The sequence below is a fragment of the Bufo bufo genome, chromosome 4 (genome assembly GCF_905171765.1).
Source record: "Bufo bufo chromosome 4, aBufBuf1.1, whole genome shotgun sequence".
Lineage (NCBI taxonomy): Eukaryota > Metazoa > Chordata > Amphibia > Anura > Bufonidae > Bufo > Bufo bufo.
The window spans coordinates 434,608,096-434,628,909 of record NC_053392.1 but is presented as its reverse complement, the minus strand read 5'-3'; the positions used below and the strand labels follow the sequence as shown (position 1 = coordinate 434,628,909).

General features: G+C 42.7%; 1 protein-coding gene across 3 annotated transcripts in view; it reads left to right on the top strand.

Moving 5' to 3' along the window:
• The window catches only part of SNX9 (sorting nexin 9), a 254,249-nt gene that overhangs the window by 209,230 nt on the left and 24,205 nt on the right, over positions 1 to 20,814 (top strand). For all 3 annotated transcript variants that reach the window (XM_040429364.1, XM_040429365.1, XM_040429363.1), the window contains 3 exons: positions 15,983 to 16,113; positions 17,212 to 17,315; positions 19,888 to 19,991. In XM_040429364.1, coding sequence (XP_040285298.1) covers positions 15,983 to 16,113; positions 17,212 to 17,315; positions 19,888 to 19,991 — 339 coding nt within the window. The remainder of the gene's footprint in view (positions 1 to 15,982; positions 16,114 to 17,211; positions 17,316 to 19,887; positions 19,992 to 20,814) is intronic.

The following is a 20,814-nucleotide window of genomic DNA, read 5'->3' as shown; positions in this document are numbered from 1 at the left end:
AGAAAAAAGACGACTGAGGGGAGATTTAATTAAAATGTATAAATTTATCAGGGGTTAGTACAGAGATCTCTCCCATCATCTATTTATCCCCAGGACTGTGACTGTGACGAGGGGACATCCTCTGTGCCTGGAGGAAAGAACGTTTGTACACAAACAAACATACAGTGTCTTGCAAAAGTATTCACCCCCTTGACTTTTTTCGTATTTTGGTGCCTCACAACCTGGAATTAACATGGATTGTATGAGGATTTGCATCAATTAATAGGACAAAATAACAAAAAAAAGTCAACGTGCATAACTATCCCCCCCCCCCCCTAAAGTCAATACTTTGTAGAGCCACCTTTTGCTGCAATCACAGCTCAAAGTTGCTTTGGATAAGTCTCTATGAGCTTTCACATCTTACTACTGGGATTTTTTGCCCATTCCTCCTTGCAAAACTGCTCCAGCTCCTTCAAGTTGGATGGTTTACGCTTGTGGACAGCAATCTAAGTCTGACCACAGATTTTCTATTGGATTGAGATCTGAGCTTTGACTACGTCATTCCAACACTCAAGTGTTGCTTTAGCAGTGTGTTTGGGGTCATTGTCCTGCTGGAAGGTGAACCTAACCTCAAATCACGCACAGAGTGGTACAGGTTTTGCTCAAGAATATCCCTGTATTTAGCAACGTCCATTTTTCCCTCAACTCTGACCAGTTTCCCAGTCCCGGCTGCTGAAAAACATCCCCACAGCATGATGCTGCCACCACCATGTTTCACTGTGGGGAGGGTGTTCTTTGGGTTATGTGATGTGTTGGGTTTGCGCCAGACATGGCGTTTTCTTTGATAGCCGAAAAGTAAAATTTTTGTCTCATCAGACCAGAGCACCTTCCTCCATACATTTTGGGAGTCTCCCACATGCTCACAACGTGCCTTATTGTTTTTAGCTGAAGGTAATGGCTTTCTTTTGGCCACGTTGCCATAAAGCCCAACTCTATGGAGCGTACGGCTTATTGTCGTCCTATGTACAGATACTCCAGTCTCTGCTGTGGAACTCTGCATTTCCTCCAGGGTTACCTTAGGTCTCTTGGATTAATGCCCTCCTTGTCCGGTCTGTGAGTTTTGGTGGGCGGCCGTCTCTTGGCAGGTTTGCTGTTGTGCCATGTTCTTTCCATTTGGTTATGATAGATTTGATGGGGCTTCTGGGCTCATGAAACATTTGGATATTTTTTTAAAACCTAACCCTCACTTATACTTCTCAACAACATTGTCCCTTACTTGTTTGGAGAGTTCCTTGGTCTTCATGGCAGTGTTTGGTTAGTAAAGTACAAGAGTGAGGCGGCTCTCTATTGTCAAGAGGATGGAATATGGTGCTCAATCCAAACAGAGCGTACCCAACGCTTGTAGTGGGGGAATGAGAGTAAAAATAGAGGGATGGCACTCAAAACAATTAGGGTGTATGGAAAAGTATATTTTAATATGGGATGGCTAGATGAGCTATAAAATAATGGTATATAATCAAATAAGATGAAAATATTGGATATAAAAGGATATAGTATAGTATCAATATAAAAAAGACAGTAATAGTATCAATATAAAAAGGACATAATAATAGTATCAATATAAAAAAGGCATATATATATATGAGGATGGTAAAATGATATAATAAATGTCGATTAAGTAAAATCCTGCTGGAAAAAAGTCCGATCTTATGTTGTAATGTCCGATAATAGAAATATGTATCCTGGTATAATATAATGTCAATTATGTAAAATCCTGCTGGAAAAAAGAATCCTGCTAAAAAGAAAAAAACTTTGACCACTCCCATAACCACTAATTGGATCCAATTAGGCTCATATATATTCTCAAAAAGAAATGGGCTATTCATTCCCACTGAAGAAGGAGCAGTACGCCCTGAAACGCGTATGGGGCACTGAGTAAGCCTATTCTGATTGTTGCTAGCTAGTTAGAAGGATCCTACAACTACAGATTAGCTCCGGAGCTATCTATCTTCTTCCCCCCTGAGAAGCTGCAGCGTTTTTTCCCGCCACTAGCCTCCACGTGGCAAGCCGAAACAGCATTGAGCGGGAGATCCTAGGAACGCAGGTGACGTCACCGGAAGTGACGATAACAGCAGCAACCAACGGCCTGAGAATACAGCGAGCGGGGACGGCACACGTGGACGACGACGCCCAGGCAGGAGCCGCTGACCAGCTCACCAACAGCCGCCAGGAGGGTAATGTACCTGCTTACTAAGCAGCTTTTACGATATTGGACCTGTGAATAACCACTAAAAACAAAATTGGATGTGATTATTGCCACTTACCCCATAACTGTGGGTTCCAAAATCACACTCCTTATAGAAAGTCATCAACCTTTCAGCCCATATCAGGATACTCCATTTCCTCACCGGATAACATGTTATGAGACTGGACTTTTTTTCCCAACAGGCTCACAAGACTGTCTTTCTTCCTTCTTTTTAGCAGGATGCTTTTTTCCAGCAGGATTTTACATAATTGACATTATTATACCAGGATACATATTTCTATTATCGGACATTACAACATAAGATCGGACTTTTCTCCAACAGGCTTATTAGACTGTCTCTTTTTTCCAGCAGGATTTTACTTAATCGACATTTATTATATCATTTTACCATCCTCATATATATATATGCCTTTTTTATATTGATACTATTATTATGTCCTTTTTATATTGATACTATTACTATGTCTTTTTTATATTGATACTATACTATATCCTTTTATATCCAATATTTTAATCTTATTTGATTATATACCATTATTTTATAGCTCATCTAGCCATCCCATATTAAAATATACTTTTCCATACACCCTAATTGTTTTGAGTGCCATCCCTCTAGTGTTTGGTTAGTGATGCCTCTTGCTTAGGTGTTGCAGCCTTTGGGGCCTTTCAAAAAAGGTGTGTATAAGTAATTACAGATCATGTGACACTTAGATTGCACACAGGTGGACATCATTTCACTAATTATGTGACTTCTGAAGGTAATTGGTTGCACCAGAGCTTTTTATGGGCTTCCTAACAAAGGGGGTGAATACATACGCACATGCCAATTTTCTGTTTTTTATTTCTAAATAATAGTTTTATTTATATATTTCTCCCATTTTACTTCATCAACTTAGACTATTGTGTTCTGATCCATCACATAAAATTCAGATTAACAAAGCATTGAACTTAAGGCTGTAATGTAACAAAATACAAAAAAAGTCAAGGGGGTGAATACATTTGCAAGGCACTGTAGAAGAGGATTATTTACGGTAAGAGCAGTGAGACTATGGAACTCTCTGCCTGAGGAGGTGGTGATGGAGAGTTCACTAAAAGAGTTCAGGAGGGCCCTGGATGTATTTCTGGAGTTTAATAATATTACAGGCTATAGCTACTAGAGAGGGGTCGTTGATCCAGGGAGTTATTCTGATTGCCTGATTGGAGTCGGGAAGGAATTTTTTATTCCCCTAAAGTGGGGAAAATTGGCTTCTACCTCACAGGTTTTTTTTTTTTTGCCTTCCTCTGGATCAACTTGCAGGATGACAGGCCGAACTGGATGGACAAATGTCTTTTTTCGGCATTCTATACTATGTTTCCTGGCCTACTGGTTGCCAGCATTATTGAAGTTTGGGCTACTTGTCTACTTTGCTTTTCAATTGTCACCCTACATTTGTGTGATGCGTGTCCTTGAAATGTCTAGAGCTATATTGTATGTTCTAGGACAGAACTGTGTATTTGTATAGGAAGTATCTCTGAAAATGTATCTAGCTTTCTGCTTGAAGGTAGCACCTGGTTGGATCAGGAGTAAGACTTTTCAGCAATGTCATCTTCTAGAGCAGTGATGCCTAATCCGGCCCACGAAGCTGTGTCATGCGGCCCCTGCAGTGACCGGAGGCCTTAGGCTGGGTTCACACGGGCGAGATTTCCGCGCGGGTGCAATGCGTGAGGTGAACGCATTGCACCCGCACTAAATCAGGACCCATTCACTTCTATGGGGCTGTGCACATGAGCGGTGATTTTCACGCATCACTTGTGCATTGCGTGAAAATCGCAGCATGCTCTATATTGTGTGTTTATCACGCAGGCCCCATAGAAGTGAATGGGGCTGCGTGAAAATCACAAGCATCCGCAAGCAAGTGCGGATGCGGTGCGATTTTCACGCATGATTGCTAAGATGACAGTCTATTCACTGTATTATTTTCCCTTATAACATGGTTATAAGGGAAAATAATAGCATTCTTTAATACAGAATGCTTAGTAGAAGGTCAATTGAGGGTTAAAAAAATAATAATTAACTCACCTCCTCCTCTTGATTGCCTAGTTGCCGATCTTTTCTTACTTCTTTAATCATGAGCTGCCGGCTAAAGGACCTGTGGTGACGTCACATCACATGGTCCAATCACATGGTCCATCACTGTGGTGATGGACCATGTGATGACACAGTGATGGACCATGTGATGAGCTCAGTGATGTCACCACAGGTCCTTTGACAGGTCCTGAAGAAAGAACAGGAGACCGGCAGCTACCCGATCAATTGGAGGAGGTGCGTTAATTTTTATTTTATTTTATAACCCTCAATTGACCTTCTACTAAGCATTCTGTATTAAAGAATGCTATTATTTTCCCTTATAACCATGTTATAAGGGAAAATAATTACATCTACACAACACCGAACCCAAACCTGAACTTCAGTGAAGTTCGGGTCTGGGTACCACTTTCAGTTTTTTATCACACGCGTGCAAAACGCATTGCACCCGCGCGATAAAAACGGGACGCAATCGCAGTCAAAACTGACTGCAATTGGGTAACTACTCGCGCGGGTTTGCCGCAATGCACCCGGGATGCATCCTGAGCCAAAACGTGATGCCCGTGTGAACCCAGCCTTAGACTTTTCCCTGCTTTTTTATCAGCGCAGGGTGTGCTGTGAATGGCACAGGCTCCCTGTGCCTGCAATAACCAATAGCAACGCTCCGCACAGCAAGGAGCTTTGCTATTGGTTAGATTGGGCGGGCGCCGGATCGATACAGCGCCCTGCAGTAGGGGAATGCTCACACGTGCCCCTCACAGTTATAATGGCCAGATATGTGCCCTCTTCACAGTAGTAATGCTCACACGTGCCCCTCACAGTAATTATGGCCAGATATGTGCCATCTTCACAGCAGTAATGCTCACACGTGCCCCTCACATTAATAATGGCCAGATATGTGCCCTCTTCACAGCAGTAATGCTCACACGTGCCCCTCACAGTTATAATGGCCAGATATGTGCCCTCTTCACAGTAGTAATGCTCACACGTGCCCCCTCACAGTAATAATGGCCAGATATGTGCCATCTTCACAGAAGTAATGTTCACACGTGCCCCCTCACAGTAATAATGGCCAGATATGTGCCCTCTTCACAGCAGTAATGCTCACACGTGCCCCTCACAGTAATAATGGCCAGATATGTGTCCTCTTCACAGCAGTAATGCTCACACGTGCCCCCTCACAGTAATAATGGCCAGATACACTATGTGCCCTCTTCACAGTAGTAATGCTCACACGTGCCCCCTCACAGTAATAATGGCCAGATATGTGCCCTCTTCACAGCAGTAATGCTGACTTGTGCCCCTCACAGTAATAATGGCCAGATATGTGCCCTCTTCACAGCAGTAATGCTCACACGTGCCCCCTCACAGTAATAATGGCCAGATATGTGCCCTCTTCACAGCAGTAATGCTCACTTGTGCCCCTCACAGTAATAATGGCCAGATATGTGCCCTCTTCACAGCAGTAATGCTCACACGTGCCCCTCACAGTAATAATGGCCAGATATGTGCCCTCTTCACAGCAGTAATGCTCACACGTGCCCCCTCACAGTAATAATGGCCAGATATGTGCCCTCTTCACAGCAGTAATGCTCACACGTGCCCCCTCACAGTAATAATGGCCAGATATGTGCCCTCTTCACAGCAGTAATGCTCACACGTGCCCCCTCACAGTAATAATGGCCAGATATGTGCCCTCTTCACAGCAGTAATGCTCACTTGTGCCCCTCACAGTAATAATGGCCAGATATGTGCCCTCTTCACAGCAGTAATGCTCACACGTGCCCCCTCACAGTAATAATGGCCAGATATGTGCCCTCTTCACAGCAGTAATGCTCACTTGTGCCCCTCACAGTAATAATGGCCAGATATGTGCCATGTTCACAGAAGTAATGCTCACACGTGCCCCCTCACAGTAATAATGGCCAGATATGTGCCCTCTTCACAGTAGTAATGCTCACACGTGCCCCCTCACAGTAATAATGGCCAGATATGTGCCCTCTTCACAGCAGTAATGCTCACACGTGCCCCCTCACAGTAATAATGGCCAGATATGTGCCTTCTTCACAGCAGTAAAGCTCACACGTGCCCCCTCACAGTAATAATGGCCAGATATGTGCCCTCTTCACAGTAGTAATGCTCACACGTGCCCCTCACAGTAATAATGGCCAGATATGTGCCCTCTTCACAGCAGTAATGCTCACACGTGCCCCCTCACAGTAATAATGGCCAGATATGTGCCCTCTTCACAGCAGTAATGCTCACTTGTGCCCCTCACAGTAATAATGGCCAGATATGTGCCATGTTCACAGAAGTAATGCTCACACGTGCCCCCTCACAGTAATAATGGCCAGATATGTGCCCTCTTCACAGTAGTAATGCTCACACGTGCCCCCTCACAGTAATAATGGCCAGATATGTGCCCTCTTCACAGCAGTAATGCTCACACGTGCCCCCTCACAGTAATAATGGCCAGATATGTGCCTTCTTCACAGCAGTAAAGCTCACACGTGCCCCCTCACAGTAATAATGGCCAGATATGTGCCCTCTTCACAGCAGAAATGCTCACACGTGCCCCTCACAGTAATAATGGCTAGATATGTGCCCTCTTCACAGCAGTAATGCTCACACGTGCCCCCTCACAGTAATAATGGCCAGATATGTGCCCTCTTCACAGCAGTAATGCTCACACGTGCCCCCTCACAGTAATAATGGCCAGATATGTGCCCTCTTCACAGCAGTAATGCTCACACGTGCCCCCTCACAGTAATAATGGCCAGATATGTGCCCTCTTCACAGTAGTAATGCTCACACGTGCCCCCTCACAGTAATAATGGCCAGATATGTGCCATCTTCACAGAAGTAATGCTCACACGTGCCCCCTCACAGTAATAATGGCCAGATATATGCCCTCTTCACAGCAGTAATGCTCACACGTGCCCCTCACAGTGTTTGCATTTCTTTCTAGCAAAGTTACCTGGTTCTAGCCCTCGAAATATATACCAAGTCTAGTGCGACCCTCAGACGATAAATGGTTGGGCACCACTGTTCTAGAGTAACTGCATTGTCATTTTGCTGACATTCCCAGACTTTCCAGTGCTCTTGTATTGCTTGTCTTTTGGCTTACAGATCTAAGTTGTTACTTTTGCCGTTTATTTCTGTTACAGAAACTTTTTTTTTAACAATGGTTTACATACGTTGCAGGCACTATCACAATACAAAAGGAAATCCCTTTCCTGGATGTTTCACACTATAGTTGATAACTCATCATTTTTGGATGTATGCTTTTTTTCTTTTGTCCCTTGGAATGATTATCTTAGGAAACAGACAGGGGCCTTTAATTCAACACCATTTTTTTGTTTGATGAAAATTTAAGCCACTTTCTCATATACTTTGCAAGTCAGTTTCTTGCTCTGCTTGCAGTAATTGAATGGAAACCTCCAAATATTACTTCTGAAGAAAAAAATGGGAGGACCGATTTTAGATTTTCATCCTGTAAAGGTTCATAACAACAAATAAAGGTCTTGAAAACAGTGAGGAATACCAATAGGAATACTGAGAAGTTCAGGGGTCTATTGAGCTTCTACACTAGCTGATTAGTTCAGTTAGTGTATTTATTAAAGGGGTTTTTCCACAACAAATGCTCTACGTTCTTCAAGCCAGCACATGGATCTGAATACGTGTGTAATTGCATGTAATTAAAAATTTAGTTTTGCCTGGATTTATTCAGTGTAATGTATCTGTATAGCGCCAACTGCTGGTTTTTTCCCCTTATTTCTCTGTCTACTTCCCTGAAGTTGTTGCACATGCTCAGTTCCATCTTCCAACTGCCACCGCCTTCTCTTCAGTGAGAAGCTGTGACAATTATAGGGAGAGCGCTGCAGCAGAAAGGACATACCCCCTAAACTGCCATCTTGAAATAATCTAGCAGAGCAGTTGGAGCAATTAATGGGGCCAGTTCAGGATCCATGTGAGTCGCAGGGCTAGTTCTCGCCTTGTTAGAAAGAGATTGTCATTTAATATATCATGGTGGATTTTCATTTCTAGCATTTATTATGGCATAACCCCTTTAACTGTCATCATTAAAAGGAAATCTGTCACCAGCGACCTCCCTATCCTGCTATTTGCATAGACACATAGCTGTGGTTCATCTGATTAAAGTGCTGTTTTTCTTTTGCTGATCTGAGGCTCTGAGTTGATCCTTTTTTCTAATATGCAGAATAGGTGTTTGGTGCAACACTGATTAGGTGTTTGGTGCAACACTGTTTCTCTCTTTGCACACAAGCTCCGCTCCTGTCTGTGGCCAACCTGTCCCTCACTTTGATTGACAGGGCAAGTCAGTGGCAAAGCAGCTAAATAGAGGCTGGCCACAGAAAGGAGCAGAGCTTCGGTGCAACAAGGGCAATGGTGACACCCTCATTAAACTAAAGGTTTAATTTGCATATTTGGAAAAAGTATCAGAACTCGGGAACAGAGCCTTGGATCAACAAAAGAAAAACTGCGTTTTACAGGGCATCTGTCACCAGATTTGAAACTGGGTGACATGTGGCTTGGCAGCTGAAGGCATCTGTGTTTGTCCTATGTTCATATGTGCCCGCAATGCTGAGAAAAATGAAGATTAAATTTATGCAAGTGAGCCTCTAGGAGCAATGGGGGCTTTGTCTTTTACACCTAGTAGCTCTGCTCTCTCTGCAACTGCTGCGTCCTCTCCACCTTGATTGAGTTTAGGAGAAGTCTGAGCCAGACAAGGTAACATTTTCACTGCCTGACCCTGTCAGTCAAAGTGGAGAGGGAGCAGCAGAAAGAGTGGAGCCTCTAGGTGTAACGGTAACAACGCTCCCGTTGCTCCTAGAGGCTCATTTGCATATATTAAAATATGATTTTTCCCAGCAATGCAGGAACATATGAACATGGGACCAACTCAGCTGCCAAGTGCACATGTAACAGGTCGGCCAGTGTCACAGGTACAAATCTGCTGACAGATGTCTTTTAATTGGGTGAACCACAGACAGGTGTCTATCTAAACAGTTGGATAGGGAGGTCCCTGTCTATACACTCCCTTTAAACTGCAGTTATAAATGACATTGGGGTCTTAGGCCATAGTATGAATTGTTACCTCGTTTGGTACCACTGCTCCTAGAATTCACCAGTTGACAGGTCATGCTGGGAATGTTATGAGTAATAGAGTGAACCACAGGTTGCATAAAACTAGCATAATTTAATAGCAGAGCTTGTGTTTTCTACATTATGTCAGGCTCCGGAGAATGTTTTTCATTTCGTGTCTAAGCCAGATGACTCAGAAAGACCAGACCGGAAAAGAACTTAAGTCACAAGATATTTTGCTGTAGCAAGAGAGCAAGTACAGCTACGGCAAACACTAAAAGCCAATGGTATTTAATATAAAGCTAATGTAGAACCCTGCCATTTTTTACCTTAAAGGTGTTCTGCACTTTGTTTTAACTGATGATCTATCCTCTGGATAGATCTTCAGCATCTGATCGGCGGGGGTCACATTTTGTTCCCCATTTCCCCCCGAATACAGCAACACCCCATATGTGCTCAAAAATGATGTATGGGCGCACAGCAGGGCTCTAGAATCAAACGACAAAATATGGATTTTGCTGACCTGAATTGGCAGACATTGATTTTAGGTGCCATGTCGCATTAAAAAAAATTCCTGAGGTCCCCAGAAATTAAAAACCCCAAGAAATGACCCCATTTTGGAAAGAGCAGCCCCATCTGAACGTTTTAAGGGGTGGAAAGGGCACTTTTGACTTGATAGGGGTTTTACAGAAATGAATATGTAGTGGTTGGTGAAAAGTGGATCTGTAAGTTATGTGGACTAAGGCCTCATGCACACGACCGTTGTTTTATTCTGTGTCCGTTGTTCCGTTTTTCGTGATTTTCTGAGATTGTTTTCTCGTCACATATTGTACTTCATGACAGTGGTAAATTTGAGTCAAAATCTTTCATTTTTAGTTATAAAAAAAAAATACCAAATTTCCAAATTTCAACTTCTCTACTTTTAAAATTGATAGTAATACCTCCAAAAATAGTTATTACTTTACATTCCCCATATGTCGACTTCATGTTTGGATCATTTTGAAAATTACATTTTATTTGTTTGGGACGTTAGAAGGCTTAGAAGTTTAGAAGCAAAATTTCCAAAACCCAATTTTTTAATGACAAGTTCAGTTATGAAGTCACTTTGTGGGGCTTACATATTAGAAACCACCCATAAATTACCCTATTTTAGAAACTACACCCCTCAAGCTATTCAAAACTGATTTTACAAACTGTGTAAACCCTTTAGGTGTCCCACGAGAAATAAAGGAAAATGGGAATTAAATTTCAAAATTTCACTTTTTTTTTAGCAGATTTTAAATTTTAATCTATTTTTTCTGTGACATATCAAGGGTTAACAGCCAAACAAAACTTAAAATCCTATTATACCCCATATGTGCTCAAAAACTGATGTATGGGCGCACAGCAGGCTTTAGAGTGGAAGGAGCACCATATGGCTTTTGAAGAGTTGATTTAGCTGGAATGGTAATTGGGAGCTATGTCGCATATGAAGACACCCTGAGGTGCCCATACAGTGGAAACCCGCTAAAAGTGACCCCATTCTGGAAACTACACCCCTCAAGGAATCGTTCAAGGTGTGTAGTGAGCACTGACCTCAAAGGTGTTTCCTAGAATTAGGAAACACTTGGCAGTAAAAAGGAAAAATTTCAATTTTTTCTAGAAAAAGTTGCTTTACACCCACATTTTTCACTTTCACAAAGGGTAACGGGACAAAGTGCACCCCACATTTTGTTCCCCATTTCCCCCCGAATACAGCAACACCCCATATGTGCTCAAAAATGATGTATGGGCGCATAGCAGGGCTCTAGAATCAAACAGCAAAATATGGATTTTGCTGACCTGAATTGGCAGACATTGATTTTAGGTGCCATGTCGCATAAAAAAAAAAATCCTGAGGTCCCCAGAAATTAAAAACCCCAAGAAGTGACCCCATTTTTGGAAGAGCAGCCCCGTCTGAACGTTTTAAGGGGTGGAAAGGGCACTTTTGACTTGATAGGGGTTTCACAGAAATGAATATGTAGTGGTTGGTGAAAAGTGGATCTGTAAGTTATGCAGACTAAGGCCTCATGCACACGACCGTTGTTTTATTCCGTGTCCGTTATTCTGTTTTTCGTGATTTTCTGCGGACCCATTGACTTTCAATGGATCCGTTGAAAACTCGGCTAATGCACTGTTTGTCATCCGCGTCTGTGATCCGTGGTTCCAGTCCGTCCAAAAAATATAACCTGTCCTATTTTTTTCACGGAAAACGGTTCGCGGACCCATTCAAGTCAATGGGACCGTGAAAAAACGCGGAGGCACACAAGATTGTCGTCCGCGTGTCAGCGTCCGTTTTTTTCCTATCATTTGCATGGCAAACTTGACTTAGACTTTTTTTTACTTTCCTTCATGTCTGGTGATCCTCCAAAAATAAAGGAAGACACACGGAAACAAAAACGGATCACGGAACAACGGAACCCCATTTTGCGGAACGGAACACAACAACGGTCGTGTGCATGAGGCCTAAATCGGAGATATAAGGTGGTAAAACTACAGGGTACATCATGGATGAAATTAAATTAATACTCAATGGATTTGTGGTAGATTTTAAAACACTCCCGCATGCAGAGGCCAGGTTTTTCAGGGCAGGTTTCGCAGTGGTAAATGGTGTCTTTCTTTATCCCCCTTTTGGAACACACCCTGCATCTTTTTTGGGTCCTTCCCTTCCTTGCTTTCTAGGGGACTTGACCTGGAAAATGTTGCCCTGGTACAACATGGGCACCATGACTTCCTGAAGTACTGGGACCCTCCTCGGCCTGGCTTTGAACAATTAGAGCCTTGAAAACCACCTCTCGGAACTGAAGGAAAGTTCCTGTGTGGCCTGCAGATTGAAATAGCATGTACGCATTGCACATTGCCATCTGTACAATGTGTACGGCCAGCTTTTTGTTCCACACTTTCGTTTTTCGTGTGGCACTGCAGGGCTTCAGAAGTTGATCTGAAAGATCCACCCCTCCCTGTTGTAGTCCAAGATACAAACTGGTTTGGGCGTAGTGGTTGTGGTACCTTGTACAGGAGCAGGGGAGCTGGTCTTAATGTGAATGGTGGTCAGTACAAGGACGTCCCTCTTGTCCTTGTACTTAACCACCAGCATTTTCTCATGGAGGAGAGCCCAATTTAACCCATTCTCAGCGGTTGCCCTACCAGGGATCTAGGGAGGCCTCTCTGATTTTTGTGCACTGTGCCGCAAGCCACAGTACCTCTGGCAGTTAGGGACATAATTAGGGGTATGTTGGTATAATAGTTATCCACATAGAGGTGGTAACACTTATCCAGCAGTGGGTGCAGTAAGTGCCACACGATCTTCCCACTAACTCCTAGGATGGGGGGCATTCTGTGGGTTCTATCCGGGAATCTTTCCCTTTGTAAATGCGGAAATTTTGGGTGTACCCGGAGCTACTCTCACAAAGTTTGTAAATCTTTATGCCATACCTTGCCCATTTACTAGGCAGGTACTGGCGGAATCTAATAGGGACTCATCTACACAGACATTTTTATCTGGGTTGTACAACTCAGCAAACTTGGTGTTAAAGTACAGACGGTCAAATGTTGGTCCAACCTAGAGGTCTAGCATATGCCGATGTAGGGTTCTGATCAATAAATTGTTGGGCGTATAAATTGGTTTGGGCCACCATTAAATTTACAAAATCTTCAGAGAAGAAAATTTTGAAAAAGTCAAGTTCAGTGAAGCCCACACAGTCTATCTGTATTCCAGGGCTGCCCTCAAAATCCTGAATTTGAGGCTGATAATCGTCAGGGGTTGGGGTCCATATGGGCTCACTTTGGGGGGCTGCCTCAGCTATTGTTCTGGGGCGCCTTCTAGAGGGTCCCTCATCAGCGGATGATAATGATGAGGGGGTAGAGGAAAGTGGCATCCTCGTCTCCCTCACTGGCAGACTCAGTATCGGAGGCAAGCATGGCGTATGCCTCTTCAGCTGAGTATACTCGTTTGGATGGACGGGCCATTTTTATTTTATTGGGGTCTGACGTGTGAAATGTGTAAACCTTTATTTAGTGTGAGCGGTGTGTATGTTGTGTTTTTACACGTGAAGGGGCTTGTAATACATTAAAAATATAGAGAAAAGGAGTAGAGAAAAAAGTTTTTAAAAAAATTGCAGGATGCATGCAAAAATCTACACTAACCCTACCTAACTAAAATTTTATTCTATATACATGTATATGGAGATTTTTATTTATATATATATATATATTGTAAGAAGGTACGAGGAATCATCGTGGATGATAGGTACGTGTTACCAAGGTTCCTGGCCTCGGTGGAGTAAGAAATGGTTTTTATGTGTCGGCAGCAGTTGCTGTTTGACACCTTAATACTTAGTATGGCTGTATAGCTGATCCGGGACGGCTCTTACTGGGAGTAGTCAAAGTACTGGGTGGGTGACTACTACCCATGTTCCAGGCCGGGTTTTGCCAGGCCTAAAAATCAGCCAGCACTGCCAGGTGAGAAGGATTACCTCAGTCTGACGGTGGAGCTCAGGAGGTGTGTGTGCTGGAATCTGAGGCTTGTGCCATGCTGGAGGGCTGAGACCCGTCTGCAAGGGAAACCGGCCCCCTAAAAGCCTGCTATGGACTGCTGGAGGCAGGACTACCAACAAGGTAATTTCTGCTATGTGAACTTTCCATTGTGTGTGAACACCAAGACTGCAAAGTGACGTTTTGTTTTTGCTTTATGTGTGAATAAACACGGAAGTTTGAGAACTGGTAATTTGCCTCTCTACTGCGTCCGCACACCCTGTCTACCACCCCACTTTATATATATTAAAAAATCTGCACAGTAAGGTGCAGCACGCACACACACAGATATTATGTGCGTGCAAAAATCTACACTAACACTACCTAAAATTGATTTCTATTTAACACTAAATGTATTTTTTACAGAAAAATAAATAAATTTGTACAAAAGCGACCAGTGAAAAAAATGGTACTTATTGGTGCTCAGGGCTGCAGAACGCATGCAAGCTGACGTTTGATGCATTCCTGCAGACACAGCAGTATAAAAATGTAATATATAATAAAATATATATATATATATATATATATATATATATATATATAACTATTACTTCAAAAAAAAGCGCAGATGAAAAAATAAATATCTGTACCCAAAAAATGAGCCCAAGGGCTGAACAGTGGATTACGGACTGATCAGCGCTTGCCGTTCACAGCTCGCACACAGAAAAAGTGGTAAAGAAAAAAAAAAAAGATAAGTGACAAAAAAGGTCACAATTTGTGCGCCGTAGGCAAAATCGGATTGGGGGGGATAGGGACAGGGATTGGGGCTTGGAAAAGGGGGGGTGGATTAGGCGTTTGAAACTTATGCTGCAAAAAAATAAATAAAAAATAATTGCAGCAGATGTTCCAGATCTTCTTTTCACAGGTACCAGTAAGCAGTGGTGGTGCACCACAAGTCCCAGCAAGCCAACAAGCAGCACAGAACCTCTCTGCACACAGTCACCAGCTAGAATGGCGGCATGCAGACAGGTTCAGCCCTTTCCTGTGCTGCTATAGCGCTGCCATTGGCTGGAGCGTTGTTCCAGCCGATCGCCGCGCTGGCAGGGGACGCCAAACACTGGCACTGACTAGTTAAGCACCAGTCACTCCGACCCGCCTCACAGCTTCCTTCTGCTTCCGTTGATGCGATGTGCCGGTCTTCATTGACCGGCCAATCGCAGCGCTTGGAGCTACGGGGGGCGGAAAGACACCATGCTGCCCTTACCCGGCATGGATGCCTGCCGGTAAGAGCAGCCATGGTGCCCTGATTCCCCCGCGATCCTGCCCCTGCACCCGGCGGGGGTCCTTTAGAGGTTACATAGCCAGATACACCGTAGCACTTCTTATAGTTACCAGTTTAACGGCTGCACCTTGAAGTAAAAAAAAATATTTGCTTTTGCAGAACATTTACTTTGATATTAGGTTATGTCCACGTGCAAGTTCTCTGCGGATTGTCTGCAGCAGATCGGGATAAAAATGACTGAAATAGGCTGGTTTTCGTGGTGACATTTCTGCCAGGATCAGAGTGGTCCTCCACTGCTTTCAAACTTTGCATTGACTGAGGATTTGATTTTATGAAACTGAGCTTGGGTAAGGGTCTATTCACACGTCCGTGTGTGTTTTGTGGATCTGCAAAAGACGGACATCGGCGATGTGCGTTCCGCATTTTGCGGACCGCACATCGCAGGCACTTAATAGAAAATGCCTAATCTTGTCCACAATTGCGGACAAGAATAGGACATATTTTATTTCGGGAACGGAATTGCGGACCCGCAATTCCGGATCCAGTCAGCACATCGTGCGGACCCATAGAAATGAATGAGTCCGCAATTCCGTTCCGCAAAATGCGGAACAGAATTGCGGACGTGTGAATGGACCCTTAAAGTGTGGAATACTAAGAATATAGATAGATATATTTCTATAGATTTACTATATGGTAAGCGATTTGTGTTTTCAGATTTTATTTGTGCATGAGATTTCATATAAGTATGAATGAACATAAACCCATGTACAAAGTATGCTTATTTTATGTGTATTAGGTCGTTTTGAAGAAGAATTTATTAAGATGCGCATGGAGAGGTTACAAGGTTGGATGTCTCGAATGTGCCGACATCCTGTTGTATCGGAGAGTGATGTTTTCCAGCAGTTCCTCGCTTTCCGAGATGAGAAGGTGTGTTGACACTGCAGTAATATGTTAATACGTTGTTTATATGTTTGGTTTTCTTTTTTTTTTTGGGCATTTCTTTGCTTGCTATGACGTGTTGTTCCCAACAGGTGAGTGTGTAGATTTCGGGTTATAATCTGTTCAGCTGTATAAACAGATCAAGGTAATGAATGAACTGAATGGGATATTTTATTGCTCACTGATTCTAATATGAGCATTAAAATTCTTTAGCTCTGAATTGATTAAAAAGAAAGCAGCCATGTTCACAAATTCATGTTTTGTATCTTGGTAAAATTTTTGTTTTTAGAAAAACCTTTAGCAAATTGTTGAATGCATTTTAAAAAATGGCATCCACACGTTTAAAAGAGTTTTTAAAGCTGTTCTCCAAGAACCCATAGTCAGGGGGCCAGGCAAGGTGCAAAAGTGAAAAAAAAGTCGTTAGTTCTCCAAGTCGAGCGCTGAACTCCCCTATGAAGCCATTAATTGGTCAGCACGGTTTACTTCCAGAAATATTGGACTTTTACCCATTGAAATTGTGGAAAACTCAACCACTATGAAAACCAAAATAGCAATATTAGCAGTTCCAGGAATTTTAAGGAATCGTTTCTATGAGAACAGGATACGAAAGCAAAATATGTGCAATGTAATGGAAGAATGGAGTGCCCACAGCAAAACTTACAGGGGAGATTTATCAAACCTGGTGTAAAGGAAAACTGGCTTATTTGCCCAGAGATCATCAAGAAGATTAAATGTAGATTCAGATTAGTTGCCATTGGCAACTAAGCCAGTTTTCCTTTAAACCAGTTTTGATAAATCTCCCCCACAATGTTTTTTATGGTTTTCTGGTGCAGTAGTGTTGCAATGTGAAAATTATTTTACTATTGTATATAAAATCAAGCAGAAAAAAACTCTGAGTAAAAGGAACAACATTGTGTCAGGGAATGTAGGGGAATATTATTTTAAATAAAATGAGAAATTTAAAATATTGTTTTTCTTAGTGTTTCCATGTAAGATACTGTATGTGTTCATTTGAAATGCACTATTTATTGCAAAATGATACTTTTTTTGGGGGCTATTCTTATTTATATATTTTCAATTTTGAAGGAATGGAAGATTGGGAAAAGGAAAGCAGAGAAGGATGAACTAGTTGGCAGTATGATTTTTTCCACAATTGAACCAGAAGCACCTGACTTGGACATAATAGAAGTGTAATGTTTTTGTTCTTATTTAAAAAAGTCTGTTTTATGGAATAAAAAGGGTATAAACCTAAGTAAATACTAAACTGGTAGTTGTAAATCAGAAATCTGTCACAGGGGCCAACTACCTAAAATATAACTTTTAATCAAAAAATAGCTAATAAATCACACATATATTTCCCTCACATAGGGACTGATGGACAAAACAGAAGACACACACAGACAGAAAGAGCCAATATAAGGACCAGGTCAGGAGGGCCAGATGTAATAGTATGACAGGGCCAGACACACATGGGTCACTAGGTATATCCCTGTGATGTCCCTGTGCTTCTCTTAGCCCGGAGATGCACCCTGATGGTGGGAACACTCCGTCCCCGTGCCTAACCTATATGTCCTTAAATCGCCCTTATCTCAAAAAAGACCCATATAGATGTCCGGACCCGGACAGCCAGATCTCCGCTGGTCCCCTTTATAGTTAATGGGGCCACACAGCATCCATGTAGCTTTCGGCAATGCTGGATCCAGAGAGTCCCTGTCGGAACAGCCTGACGAATCTTCTAAACACTAGTGTGAAACTAGCCTAATAAGGTTTATTTTCTTGGTATTATGTTGCCATAACATAACTCCTTTAAATGGATTTTCCGTGACTATCCTCTAGATAAGTCATCAGTATCTGATCGGTGGGGGTCCGACACCCAGACGGTGGCACTCGCCTTCTCACAGCTTTTCCTAGGCCAAGTGACAACACGGTCATTGGTCACGTGGCCTAGGCGCAGCTCAGCCCCAAAGAAGTGAATAGGGCTGAGCGCGATACCAAGCACAGCTCTAATCTACTATCCTAATAAGGGATGGCATCTACGATTGTAAACTGCCAGGACTGGTGTAAGTCACATCAGCCTACCCCAGCAAATTCTCTGCAGTGGCTAGTTTTCTGACATTCTGATCACTGCCCAAACATATAGTCAAAACATGTATAATTTGAAATATTTGATAAGTTTGTATTCAATTAACATCCCTTGTGTTATTTCTTAAAGGAGCTGCCTGTTTATAAATACTTTCCGCGATTGTCAGACTGCCGAAGGTAGCTGAGTACAAGCGCTTGGCTATCTCCATCAGTTTCAGAGAGATGAATGGTGCAGCAGCATGACTGCCTCTCCATTCAAACAGGGAACACTGTTTCCTCATTCTTGTGATCGACGGGGTCCTAGCGGTCGAACTCCTCAATCAGACATCTCCTGTCCTGGGACAACGACTTTAAACTAAATAAAAAACTTAAAATGCTTAAAGGGGTATTCCGGTTGGTACAAGTTATTCCCTATCCACAGGATAAGGGATAACCTTAAGATCTGTGGGGGTCCTACCACTGGGACCCCACTAATCACGAGAAAAGGGGCCCCGTCCCCCCTGCAGCTCCCCTGAAATGACCAGAGCAGCTGGTCACACATGCGTGCGACCGCTCTATTAATTTCTATGGGAATTTCGGAGATAGCTGAGCGCTGTACTCTGTTATCTCCAGTACTCCCATACCAATCGGGACACCCCTTTAAAGGTCATCACTTTAATAAGCCTCAAGATAGCTATGGAAGCAGACAGCTTAGTCTACTACGTAGTGGACTGAACTCATCACAGCACTGCTGCTCCCATTGAAGTCAATAGGAGCATTGCTTCAGTGACAATTCAGTCCACTACAAAGTTGGCGGAGCTGTCTGCTTCTGGAGCTATTGCAGAGCTAACAGTTGATCAGCAGGAAGGTTGGGTGTCGGACCCCCATTTAATAGCTACTGATGGCCTATCCTGAGAATGGGCCATCACTTAAAGGGGTTTTCTGGGATTTTTTCTGATCGGTGGGGGTTCAACACCCGGGACCCCCGCCGATCACTATTTGAGAAGGCATTGGTATAACGGCTGTGGTTGGTATCGTGCGCAGCCCCATTCACTTCATCCGGGACCCCTACCACTCAGATACTGATGACCTATTCTGAGGGTAGGTCATAAGTATCAAAATCCTAAAAAAAAAATTTAAAGTCTAATAATGAGTCAGTATGTTCTAGATGATAGGAAGGGGACAATCGTTTGTCACTGGACATAAAATTACACAAAATACCAGGATTTCCTGTTTGTTGAGTTTGCATTTGGCATAACTAACAGGTTATAAATCATAACTGTTTACTATAAGGGTGTCTTTCTGCACAACCTCTTCTAGGTCATCACTATTATAGAATGCTAGTTCTTAAATCAGCTATGCAGTAAGCAGTGTATAAGACACTAAAATACGAATGTGGATTCCAAAGAAAGCTTATTTTCTGCTTTCTGCATCTGACAGCTGGAGGAAGACTAAAATGACACACTGTTCCCCTCACGCGTCTTTTCCCCATACTAATTAGCACTGCCTGTTGTGGTGTATTAGTCGTAATAAAACTTTTTTTTTTTCTTTTCTTATATATTTTTTTTTTATTTGCACTTGGTGAATGGAAAATTGTGTCTTGTGGTTAAAAAGCCTTTTTTTAGTTTAACTTTAACATTTTCATTTTTATTATTTAATAATAATAAAAAGTTGTGTATAATTGTGCTTTTGTTTCTACAGGGAACAGAAGTGTGAAGCAGTCAGCAGGTTCACTAGAGCAATGGATGATGGGGTGAAGGATTTACTTAATGTAGGCCAGGAGCACTGGAAGCGATGCACAGGACGTAGGTTCATCACACAATAGAATTTAAACCATGACTAAAAAGACTAAGGCCTCTTTCACACGGGCGTTGCGGGAAAATGTGCGGGTGCATTGCGGGAACACCCGCGATTTTTCCACGCGAGTGCAAAACATTGTAATGCGTTTTGCACTCGCGTGCGAAAAATCGCGCATGTTTGGTACCCAAACCCGAACTTCTTCACAGAAGTTCGGGCTTGGGATCAGTGTTCTGTAGATTGTATTATTTTCCCTTATAACATGGTTATAAGGGAAAATAATAGCATTCTGAATACAGAATGCATAGTAAAACAGCGCTGGAAGGGTTAAAAAATAAATAAAATTAATACTTTAACTCGCCTTAGTCCACTTGATCGCGTAGCCCGGCATCTCCTTCTGTCTCCTTTGTTGAACAGGACCTGTGGTGAGCATTAATTACAGGAACAGGACCTTTGATGACGTCACTCTGGTCATCACATGATCCATCACCATGGTAAAAGATCATGTGACGTACCATGTGATGACCGGAGTGACGTCATCAAAGGTCCTGTTCCTGTAATTAATGCTCACCTCAGGTCCTATTCAACAAAGGAGACAGAAGGAGATGCCGGGCTACGCGATCAAGTGGACTAAGGTGAGTTAAATATATATTTATTTATTTTTAACCCCTCCAGCGCTGTTTTACTATGCATTCTGTATTCAGAATGCTATTATTTTCCCTTATAACCATGTTATAAGGGAAAATAATAATGATCTGGTCTCCATCCCAATCGTCTCCTAGCACCCGTGCGTGAAAATCGCACCGCATCCGCACTTGCTTGCGGATGCTT